This window comes from Hemitrygon akajei, chromosome 19 (assembly GCF_048418815.1).
Source record: "Hemitrygon akajei chromosome 19, sHemAka1.3, whole genome shotgun sequence".
In the NCBI taxonomy this organism is placed as follows: Eukaryota; Metazoa; Chordata; class Chondrichthyes; order Myliobatiformes; family Dasyatidae; genus Hemitrygon; species Hemitrygon akajei.
In genome coordinates, this window is record NC_133142.1 from 2,056,312 (window position 1) to 2,070,162 (window position 13,851).

At 46.3% G+C, this 13,851-nt stretch overlaps 1 protein-coding gene across 1 annotated transcript in view; it reads right to left on the minus strand.

Annotated features, from left to right (window-relative positions):
- The window catches only part of lamb2 (laminin, beta 2 (laminin S)), a gene marked incomplete at its 5' end in the record, with an annotated part of 243,025 nt that overhangs the window by 198,112 nt on the left and 31,062 nt on the right, over window positions 1-13,851 (minus strand). Inside the window, 1 exon segment of the mRNA XM_073072944.1 lies at window positions 12,377-12,450. Coding sequence (XP_072929045.1) covers window positions 12,377-12,450 — 74 coding nt within the window.

Genomic DNA, 13,851 nt, shown 5'->3' on the forward strand with positions numbered 1-13,851 from the left:
GTACCCACTCACATAGCCATTGTACTCACTCACATAGCCATTGTACCACACTCACATAGCCATTGTACCCACTCACATAGCCATTGTACCCACTTACATTCACTCATGTGAATGCACCCACTCACATAGCCATTGTACCACACTCATATAGCCATTGTACACACTCACATAGCCATTGTACCCACTCACATAGCCATTGTACCCACTCATATAGCCATTGTACTCACTCACATAGCCATTGTACCACACTCACATAGCCATTGTACCCACTCACATAGCCATTGTACCACACTCACATAGCCATTGTACCCACTCACATAGCCATTGTACCCACTCACATTCACTCATGTGAATGTACCCACTCACATAGCCATTGTACCCACTCACATTCACTCATGTGAATGTACCCACTCACATAGCCATTGTACCCACTCACATTCACTCATGTGAATGCACCCACTCACATAGCCATTGTACCCATTCACTTAGCCATTGTACACACTCACATAGCCATTGTACCCACTCACATAGCCATTGTACCACACTCACATAGCCATTGTACACACTCACATAGCCATTGTACCCACTCACATAGCCATTGTACACACTCACATAGCCATTGTACCCACTCACATAGCCATTGTACCACACTCACATAGCCATTGTACACACTCACATAGCCATTGTACACACTCACATAGCCATTGTACCACACTCACATAGCCATTGTACCACACTCACATAGCCATTGTACCCACTCACATAGCCATTGTACCACACTCACATAGCCATTGTACCCACTCACATAGCCATTGTACCACACTCACATAGCCATTGTACACACTCACATAGCCATTGTACCACACTCACATAGCCACTGTACCCACTCACATAGCCATTGTACCCACTCACATTCACTCATGTGAATGTACCCACTCACGTAGCCATTGTACCCACTCACGTAGCCATTGTACCACACTCACATTCACTCATGTGAATGCACCCACTCACATAGCCATTGTACCACACTCACATAGCCATTGTACCCACTCACATAGCCATTGTACCACATTCACATAGCCACTGTACCCACTCACATTCACTCATGTGAATGCACCCACTCACATAGCCATTGTACCCATTCACATTCACTCATGTGAATGCACCCACTCACATAGCCATTCTACCCACTCACATAGCCATTGTACCACACTCACATAGCCATTGTACCCACTCACATAGCCATTGTACCCACTCACATTCACTCATGTGAATGCACCCACTCACATAGCCATTGTACCCACTCACATAGCCATTCTACCCACTCACATAGCCATTGTACCACACTCACATAGCCATTCTACCCACTCACATAGCCATTGTACCCACTCACATTCACTCATGTGAATGCACCCACTCACATAGACATAGTACTCACTCACATAGCCATTGTACCCACTCACATAGCCATTGTACCCATTCACTTAGCCATTGTACACACTCACATAGCCATTGTACCCACTCACATAGCCATTGTACCCACTCACATTCACTCATGTGAATGCACCCACTCACATAGCCATTGTACCCACTCACATAGCCATTGTACTCACTCACATAGCCATTGTACCCACTTACATTCACTCATGTGAATGCACCCACTCACATAGCCATTGTACCACACTCATATAGCCATTGTACACACTCACATAGCCATTGTACCCACTCACATAGCCATTGTACCCACTCATATAGCCATTGTACTCACTCACATAGCCATTGTACCACACTCACATAGCCATTGTACCCACTCACATAGCCATTGTACCACACTCACATAGCCATTGTACCCACTCACATAGCCATTGTACCCACTCACATTCACTCATGTGAATGTACCCACTCACATAGCCATTGTACCCATTCACATTCACTCATGTGAATGCACCCACTCACATAGCCATTGTACCCACTCACATAGCCATTGTACCCATTCACATTCACTCATGTGAATGCACCCACTCACATAGCCATTCTACCCACTCACATAGCCATTGTACCACACTCACATAGCCATTGTACCCACTCACATAGCCATTGTACCCACTCACATTCACTCATGTGAATGCACCCACTCACATAGCCATTGTACCCACTCACATAGCCATTCTACCCACTCACATAGCCATTGTACCACACTCACATAGCCATTGTACCCACTCACATAGCCATTCTACCCACTCACATAGCCATTGTACCACACTCACATAGCCATTGTACCCACTCACATAGCCATTGTACCCACTCACATTCACTCATGTGAATGCACCCACTCACATAGCCATTGTACCCACTCACATAGCCATTGTACTCACTCACATAGCCATTGTACCACACTCACATAGCCATTGTACCCACTCACATAGCCATTGTACCCACTTACATTCACTCATGTGAATGCACCCACTCACATAGCCATTGTACCACACTCATATAGCCATTGTACACACTCACATAGCCATTGTACCCACTCACATAGCCATTGTACCCACTCATATAGCCATTGTACTCACTCACATAGCCATTGTACCACACTCACATAGCCATTGTACCCACTCACATAGCCATTGTACCACACTCACATAGCCATTGTACCCACTCACATAGCCATTGTACCCACTCACATTCACTCATGTGAATGCACCCACTCACATAGCCATTGTACCACACTCATATAGCCATTGTACACACTCACATAGCCATTGTACCCACTCACATAGCCATTGTACCCACTCATATAGCCATTGTACTCACTCACATAGCCATTGTACCACACTCACATAGCCATTGTACCCACTCACATAGCCATTGTACCACACTCATATAGCCATTGTACACACTCACATAGCCATTGTACCCACTCACATAGCCATTGTACCACACTCACATAGCCACTGTACCCACTCACATAGCCATTGTACCCACTCACATTCACTCATGTGAATGTACCCACTCACGTAGCCATTGTACCCACTCACGTAGCCATTGTACCACACTCACATTCACTCATGTGAATGCACCCACTCACATAGCCATTGTACCACACTCACATAGCCATTGTACCCACTCACATAGCCATTGTACCACATTCACATAGCCACTGTACCCACTCACATTCACTCATGTGAATGCACCCACTCACATAGCCATTGTACCCATTCACATTCACTCATGTGAATGCACCCACTCACATAGCCATTCTACCCACTCACATAGCCATTGTACCACACTCACATAGCCATTGTACCACACTCACATAGCCATTGTACCCACTCACATAGCCATTGTACCCACTCACATTCACTCATGTGAATGTACCCACTCACATAGCCATTGTACCCACTCACATTCACTCATGTGAATGTACCCACTCACATAGCCATTGTACCCACTCACATTCACTCATGTGAATGCACCCACTCACATAGCCATTGTACCCATTCACTTAGCCATTGTACACACTCACATAGCCATTGTACCCACTCACATAGCCATTGTACCACACTCACATAGCCATTGTACACACTCACATAGCCATTGTACCCACTCACATAGCCATTGTACACACTCACATAGCCATTGTACCCACTCACATAGCCATTGTACCACACTCACATAGCCATTGTACACACTCACATAGCCATTGTACACACTCACATAGCCATTGTACCACACTCACATAGCCATTGTACCCACTCACATAGCCATTGTACCACACTCACATAGCCATTGTACCCACTCACATAGCCATTGTACCACACTCACATAGCCATTGTACACACTCACATAGCCATTGTACCACACTCACATAGCCACTGTACCCACTCACATAGCCATTGTACCCACTCACATTCACTCATGTGAATGTACCCACTCACGTAGCCATTGTACCCACTCACGTAGCCATTGTACCACACTCACATTCACTCATGTGAATGCACCCACTCACATAGCCATTGTACCACACTCACATAGCCATTGTACCCACTCACATAGCCATTGTACCACATTCACATAGCCACTGTACCCACTCACATTCACTCATGTGAATGCACCCACTCACATAGCCATTGTACCCATTCACATTCACTCATGTGAATGCACCCACTCACATAGCCATTCTACCCACTCACATAGCCATTGTACCACAATCACATAGCCATTGTACCCACTCACATAGCCATTGTACCCACTCACATTCACTCATGTGAATGCACCCACTCACATAGCCATTGTACCCACTCACATAGCCATTCTACCCACTCACATAGCCATTGTACCACACTCACATAGCCATTCTACCCACTCACATAGCCATTGTACCCACTCACATTCACTCATGTGAATGCACCCACTCACATAGACATAGTACTCACTCACATAGCCATTGTACCCACTCACATAGCCATTGTACCCATTCACTTAGCCATTGTACACACTCACATAGCCATTGTACCCACTCACATAGCCATTGTACCACACTCACATAGCCATTGTACCCATTCACATAGCCATTGTACCACACTCACATAGCCATTGTACCACACTCACATAGCCATTGTACCCACTCACATAGCCATTGTACCCATTCACATTCACTCATGTGAATGCACCCACTCACATAGCCATTCTACCCACTCACATAGCCATTGTACCACACTCACATAGCCATTGTACCCACTCACATAGCCATTGTACCCACTCACATTCACTCATGTGAATGCACCCACTCACATAGCCATTGTACCCACTCACATAGCCATTCTACCCACTCACATAGCCATTGTACCACACTCACATAGCCATTGTACCCACTCACATAGCCATTGTACCACACTCACATAGCCATTCTACCCACTCACATAGCCATTGTACCCACTCACATTCACTCATGTGAATGCACCCACTCACATAGACATAGTACTCACTCACATAGCCATTGTACCCACTCACATAGCCATTGTACCCATTCACTTAGCCATTGTACACACTCACATAGCCATTGTACCCACTCACATAGCCATTGTACCCACTCACATAGCCATTGTACCACACTCACATAGCCATTCTACCCACTCACATAGCCATTGTACCACACTCACATAGCCATTCTACCCACTCACATAGCCATTGTACCCACTCACATTCACTCATGTGAATGCACCCACTCACATAGACATAGTACTCACTCACATAGCCATTGTACCCACTCACATAGCCATTGTACCCATTCACTTAGCCATTGTACACACTCACATAGCCATTGTACCCATTCACATAGCCATTGTACCACACTCACATAGCCATTGTACCACACTCACATAGCCATTGTACCCACTCACATAGCCATTGTACCACACTCACATAGCCATTGTACCACACTCACATAGCCATTGTACCCATTCACATTCACTCATGTGAATGCACCCACTCACATAGCCATTGTACCCACTCACATAGCCATTGTACACACTCACATAGCCATTGTACCCACTCACATAGCCATTGTACCACACTCACATAGCCATTGTACACACTCACATAGCCATTGTACCCACTCACATAGCCATTGTACACACTCACATAGCCATTGTACCCACTCACATAGCCATTGTACCACACTCACATAGCCATTGTACCACACTCACATAGCCATTGTACCCACTCACATAGCCATTGTACCACACTCACATAGCCATTGTACCCACTCACATAGCCATTGTACCACACTCACATAGCCATTGTACACACTCACATAGCCATTGTACCACACTCACATAGCCACTGTACCCACTCACATAGCCATTGTACCCACTCACATTCACTCATGTGAATGTACCCACTCACGTAGCCATTGTACCCACTCACGTAGCCATTGTACCACACTCACATTCACTCATGTGAATGCACCCACTCACATAGCCATTGTACCACACTCACATAGCCATTGTACCCACTCACATAGCCATTGTACCACATTCACATAGCCACTGTACCCACTCACATTCACTCATGTGAATGCACCCACTCACATAGCCATTGTACCCACTCACTTAGCCATTGTACCCACTCACATAGCCATTGTACCCACTCACATTCACTAATGTGAATGCACCCACTCACATAGCCATTGTACACACTCACATAGCCATTGTACACACTCACTTAGCCATTGTACCACACTCACATAGCCATTGTACCCACTCACATAGCCATTGTACCCACTCACATTCACTCATGTGAATGCACCCACTCACATAGCCATTGTACCCACTCACTTAGCCATTGTACCCACTCACATAGCCATTGTACCCACTCACATTCACTCATGTGAATGCACCCACTCACATAGCCATTGTACCCACTCACATAGCCATTGTACCCATTCACATTCACTCATGTGAATGCACCCACTCACTTAGCCATTGTACCCACTCACATAGCCATTGTACACACTCACATAGCCATTGTACCCACTCATATTCACTCATGTGAATGCACCCACTCACATAGCCATTGTACCCACTCACATAGCCATTCTACCCACTCACATAGCCATTGTACCCACTCACATAGCCATTCTACCCACTCACATAGCCATTGTACACACTCACATAGCCATTGTACCACACTCACATAGCCATTGTACACACTCACATAGCCATTGTACACACTCATATAGCCATTGTACCCATTCACTTAGCCATTGTACCCACTCACATAGCCATTGTACACACTCACATAGCCATTGTACCACACTCACATAGCCATTGTACCCACTCACATAGCCACTGTACCCACTCACATTCACTCATGTGAATGCACCCACTCACATAGACATAGTACCCACTCACATAGCCATTGTACACACTCACATAGCCATTGTACCACACTCACATAGCCATTGTACCCACTCACATAGCCACTGTACCCACTCACATTCACTCATGTGAATGCACCCACTCACATAGACATAGTACCCACTCACTTAGCCATTGTACCCACTCACTTAGCCATTGTACCACACTCACATAGCCATTGTACCCACTCACTTAGCCATTGTACCACACTCACATAGCCATTGTACCACACTCACATAGCCATTGTACACACTCACATAGCCATTGTACCACACACACATAGCCATTGTACACACTCACATTCACATGTGAATGCACCCACTCACATAGCCATTGTACCCACTCACATAGCCATTGTACACACTCACATAGCCATTGTACCACACTCACATAGCCATTGTACCCACTCACTTAGCCATTGTACCACACTCACATAGCCATTGTACCCACTCACTTAGCCATTGTACCCACTCACATTCACTCATGTGAATGCACCCACTCACATAGCCATTGTACCCACTCACATTCACTCATGTGAATGCACCCACTCACATAGCCATTGTACCCACTCACATAGCCATTGTACACACTCACATAGCCATTGTACCCACTCACATTCACTCATGTGAATGCACCCACTCACATAGCCATTGTACCCACTCTCATAGCCATTGTACCACACTCACATAGCCATTGTACACACTCACATAGCCATTGTACCCACTCACATTCACTCATGTGAATGCACCCACTCACATAGCCATTGTACCCACTCACATTCACTCATGTGAATGCACCCACTCACATAGCCATTGTACCCACTCACATAGCCATTGTACACACTCACATAGCCATTGTACCACACTCACATAGCCATTGTACACACTCACATAGCCATTGTACCCACTCACATTCACTCATGTGAATGCACCCACTCACATTCGCTCATGTGAATGCACCCACTCACATAGCCATTGTACCACACTCACATAGCCATTGTACCCACTCACATAGCCATTGTACCCACTCACATTCACTCATGTGAATGCACCCACTCACATAGCCATTGTACCACACTCACATAGCCATTCTACCCACTCACATAGCCATTGTACCACACTCACATAGCCATTGTACCCACTCAGATAGCCATTGTACACACTCACATAGCCATTGTACCACACTCACATAGCCATTGTACCCACTCACATAGCCATTGTACCACACTCACATAGCCATTGTACACACTCACATAGCCATTGTACACACTCACATAGCCATTGTACCCATTCACATTCGCTCATGTGAATGCTCCCACTCACATAGCCATTGTACCCATTCACATTCACTCATGTGAATGCACCCACTCACATAGCCATTGTACCCACTCACATAGCCATTGTACCCATTCACATTCACTCATGTGAATGCACCCACTCACATAGCCATTCTACCCACTCACATAGCCATTGTACCACACTCACATAGCCATTGTACCCACTCACATAGCCATTGTACCCACTCACATTCACTCATGTGAATGCACCCACTCACATAGCCATTGTACCCACTCACATAGCCATTCTACCCACTCACATAGCCATTGTACCACACTCACATAGCCATTGTACCCACTCACATAGCCATTCTACCCACTCACATAGCCATTGTACCACACTCACATAGCCATTGTACCCACTCACATAGCCATTGTACCCACTCACATTCACTCATGTGAATGCACCCACTCACATAGCCATTGTACCCACTCACATAGCCATTGTACTCACTCACATAGCCATTGTACCACACTCACATAGCCATTGTACCCACTCACATAGCCATTGTACCCACTTACATTCACTCATGTGAATGCACCCACTCACATAGCCATTGTACCACACTCATATAGCCATTGTACACACTCACATAGCCATTGTACCCACTCACATAGCCATTGTACCCACTCATATAGCCATTGTACTCACTCACATAGCCATTGTACCACACTCACATAGCCATTGTACCCACTCACATAGCCATTGTACCACACTCACATAGCCATTGTACCCACTCACATAGCCATTGTACCCACTCACATTCACTCATGTGAATGTACCCACTCACATAGCCATTGTACCCACTCACATTCACTCATGTGAATGTACCCACTCACATAGCCATTGTACCCACTCACATTCACTCATGTGAATGCACCCACTCACATAGCCATTGTACCCATTCACTTAGCCATTGTACACACTCACATAGCCATTGTACCCACTCACATAGCCATTGTACCACACTCACATAGCCATTGTACACACTCACATAGCCATTGTACCACACTCACATAGCCATTGTACACACTCACATAGCCATTGTACCACACTCACATAGCCATTGTACACACTCACATAGCCATTGTACCACACTCACATAGCCATTGTACCCACTCACATAGCCATTGTACACACTCACATAGCCATTGTACCACACTCACATAGCCATTGTACCCACTCACATAGCCATTGTACCACACTCACATAGCCATTGTACACACTCACAGAGCCATTGTACCACACTCACATAGCCACTGTACCCACTCACATAGCCATTGTACCCACTCACATTCACTCATGTGAATGTACCCACTCACGTAGCCATTGTACCCACTCACGTAGCCATTGTACCACACTCACATTCACTCATGTGAATGCACCCACTCACATAGCCATTGTACCACACTCACATAGCCATTGTACACACTCACATAGCCATTGTACCACATTCACATAGCCACTGTACCCACTCACATTCACTCATGTGAATGCACCCACTCACATAGCCATTGTACCCACTCACTTAGCCATTCTACCCACTCACATAGCCATTGTACCCACTCACATAGCCATTGTACCCACTCACATTCACTCATGTGAATGCTCCCACTCACATAGCCATTGTACCCACTCACATAGCCATTGTACCCATTCACATTCACTCATGTGAATGCACCCACTCACATAGCCATTGTACACACTCACTTAGCCATTGTACCACACTCACATTCACTCATGTGAATGCACCCTCTCACATAGCCATTGTATCCACTCACTTAGCCATTGTACCCACTCACATAGCCATTGTACCCACTCACATTCACTCATGTGAATGCACCCACTCACATAGCCATTGTACCCACTCACATAGCCATTGTACCCACTCACTTAGCCATTGTAACCCACTCATTTAGCCATTGTACCACACTCACATAGCCATTGTATCCACTCACATTCACTCATGTGAATGCACCCACTCACATAGCCATTGTACCCACTCACTTAGCCATTGTACCCACTCACATAGCCATTGTACCCACTCACATAGCCACTGTACCACACTCACATAGCCATTGTACCCACTCACATAGCCATTGTACCCACTCACATTCGCTCATGTGAATGCACCCACTCACATAGCCATTGTACCCATTCACATTCACCCATGTGAATGCACCCACTCACATAGCCATTGTACCCACTCACTTAGCCATTGTACCACACTCACATAGCCATTGTACACACTCACATAGCCATTGTACCACACTCACATAGCCATTGTACCCACTCACATAGCCATTGTACCCACTCACATAGCCATTGTACACACTCACATAGCCATTGTACCACACTCACATAGCCACTGTACCCACTCACATAGCCATTGTACCCACTCACATTCACTCCTGTGAATGTACCCACTCACGTAGCCATTGTACCCACTCACATAGCCATTGTACCCACTCACATTCACTCATGTGAATGCACCCACTCACTTAGCCATTGTACACACTCACATAGCCATTGTACCCACTCACATAGCCATTGTACCCACTCACATTCACTCATGTGAATGCACCCACTCACATAGCCATTGTACACACTCACATAGCCATTGTACCACACTCACATAGCCATTGTACACACTCACATAGCCATTGTACCCACTCACATTCACTCATGTGAATGCACCCACTCACATAGCCATTGTACCACACTCACATAGCCATTGTACCCACTCACATAGCCATTGTACCACACTCACATAGCCAATGTACCACACTCACATAGCCATTGTACCACACTCACATAGCCAATGTACCACACTCACATAGCCATTGTACCCACTCACATAGCCATTGTACCCACTCACTTAGCCATTGTACCCACTCACATTCACTCATGTGAATGCACCCACTCACATAGCCATTGTACCACACTCACATAGCCATTGTACACACTCACATTCACTCATGTGAATGTACCCACTCACATAGCCATTGTACCCACTCACATTCACTCATGTGAATGCACCCACTCACATAGCCATTGTACCCAGTCACATTCACTCATGTGAATGCACCCACTCACATAGCCATTGTACCACACTCATATAGCCATTGTACCCACTCACATTCACTCATGTGAATGCACCCACTCACATAGCCATTGTACCACACTCACATAGCCATTGTACCCACTCACATAGCCAATGTACCACACTCACATAGCCATTGTACCACACTCACATAGCCATTGTACCCACTCACATAGCCATTGTACCCACTCACATAGCCATTGTACCCACTCACTTAGCCTTTGGGGCCACGCAGTGACAGGTTTCAGAAATGTGAACGAATTTCTCTGTTGTACTCTACTTCATTACACCTTTCAATTAATAAATAAAATCAAAAGGATGTGCATTTTTAATTTTCATTCAAAATATTCGTCGAATACATATTTAAAAAAAACAAGTTTTCAGGCGGTGTAAGAATTTCCTGCTGAGAGCAATTGTTGGTTTGAGCAGTTGTATAAAATGTTAGAACATTACCCCTCACTGTCTATGGGGACCAATGTCCCACTTACCCTGATACACCTGTGGACCGTCAGCTCACATCAGCCCTCACCCCCAAGCCTGGAATGTGCTGTCCCTCCCTCTACACGAGGGGGAGCTTGCACCAGCCAGGATGAAATGGGATCCCATCCACCCCACACCACTGGCACACAGTGGCTGCAGTGCGCACTGTCTATGCACTGTCTACGCACTGTCTACACACTGCAGCGTGGTGGCCCACCATGATCAGGACTGACCCCTGGGACCCCACCGCCCCACGATCAGGACTGACCCCTGGGATCCCACCACCACACAATCAGGACTGACCCCTGGGACCCCACCGACCCGCGATCAGGACTCTGGGAGCAGCTTCACCAGACGGACTACAACAGCTCAAGGGAGCGGCTCACTTGCTCCTCCTGAGGGGCAGTGAGGAATGAGTGATAAACACTGGAATCAGTAACAGCCCACTGAATTGTGTGGACACTGATGGCATACGGGGAGGAACGAGGGCAGCACACCTGGTGACAACGCCCTCCATGCCCACCGCCAACACCCACCTTGAAGGTCATGATGAGGTGGGTGAAGTGGAATTCGGCCTCCAGGTCCAGTTGGAGATGGACATTCGACAAACCTGCAGGGAGACACGTCCATCAGTCAAGAGTCAATGGATACTGTGTTTCTGTGATGTACTTCCATGTTGTTGTGTTCCATGTTGCTTTATTTCCGTGTTGCTGTGTTTACATAGAACATAGAACATAGAAAATAGGTGCAGGAGTAGGCCATTCGGCCCTTCGAGCCTGCACCACCATTCAGTATGATCATGGCTGATCATCCAACTCAGAACCCTGTACCTGCTTTCTCTCCATACCCCCTGATCCCTTTAGCCACAAGGGCCATATCTAACTTCCTCTTAAATATAGCCAATGAACCGGCCTCAGCTGTTTCCTGTGGCAGAGAATTCCACAGATTCACCACTTTCTGTGTGAAGAAGTTTTTCCTCATCTCAGTCCTAAAAGGCTTCCCCTTTATCCTTAATCTGTGACCCCTCATTCTGGACTTCCCCAACATCAGAAACAATCTCCCTGCATCTAGCCTGTCCAAACCCTTTAGAATTTTATACGTTTCAATAAGATCCCCCCTCAATCTTCTAAATTCCAGTGAGTATAAGCCTAGTCGATCCAGTCTTTCTTCATATGAAAGTCCTGCCATCCCAGGAATCAATCTGGTGAACCTTCTCTGTACTCCCTCTATGGCAAGAATGTCTTTCCTCAGATTAGGGGACCAAAACTGCACACAATATTCTAAGTGCAGTCTCACCAAGGCCTTGTACAACTGCAGTAGAACCTCCCTGCTCCTGTACTCAAATCCTTTTGCTATGAATGCCAACATACCATTTGCCTTTTTCACCGCCTGCTGTACCTGCATGCCCACCTTTAATGACTGGTGTACAATGACACCCAGGTCCCGTTGCATCTCCCCTTTTTCTAATCGGCCACCGTTCAGATAATAATCTGTTTCCCTGTTCTTGCAACCAAAGTGGATAACCTCACATTTATCCACATTAAATTGCATCTGCCATTAATTTGCCCACTCACCTAACCTATCCAAGTCACCCTGCATCCTCTTAGCATCCTCCTCACAGCTAACACTGCCGCCCAGCTTCGTGTCATCCACAAACTTGGAGATGCTGCATTTAATTACTTGTGTTCCCATATCGCCGTGTTTCAGCATTGTTTCCATGTTGTTGTGTCCCACATTGCCTTGTTCCCATGCTGTTGTTTCCGTGTTGTGTTCCACATTGCCTTGTTCCCATGCTGTTGTTTCCGTGTTGTGTTCCACATTGCCTTGTTCCCATGCTGTTGTTTCCGTGTTGTGTCCCACATTGCCTTGTTCCCATGCTGTTGTTTCCGTGTTGTGTTCCACATTGCCTTGTTCCCATGCTGTTGTTTCCGTGTTGTGTTCCACATTGCCTTGTTCCCATGCTGTTGTTTCCGTGTTGTGTTCCACATTGCCTTGTTCCCATGCTGTTGTT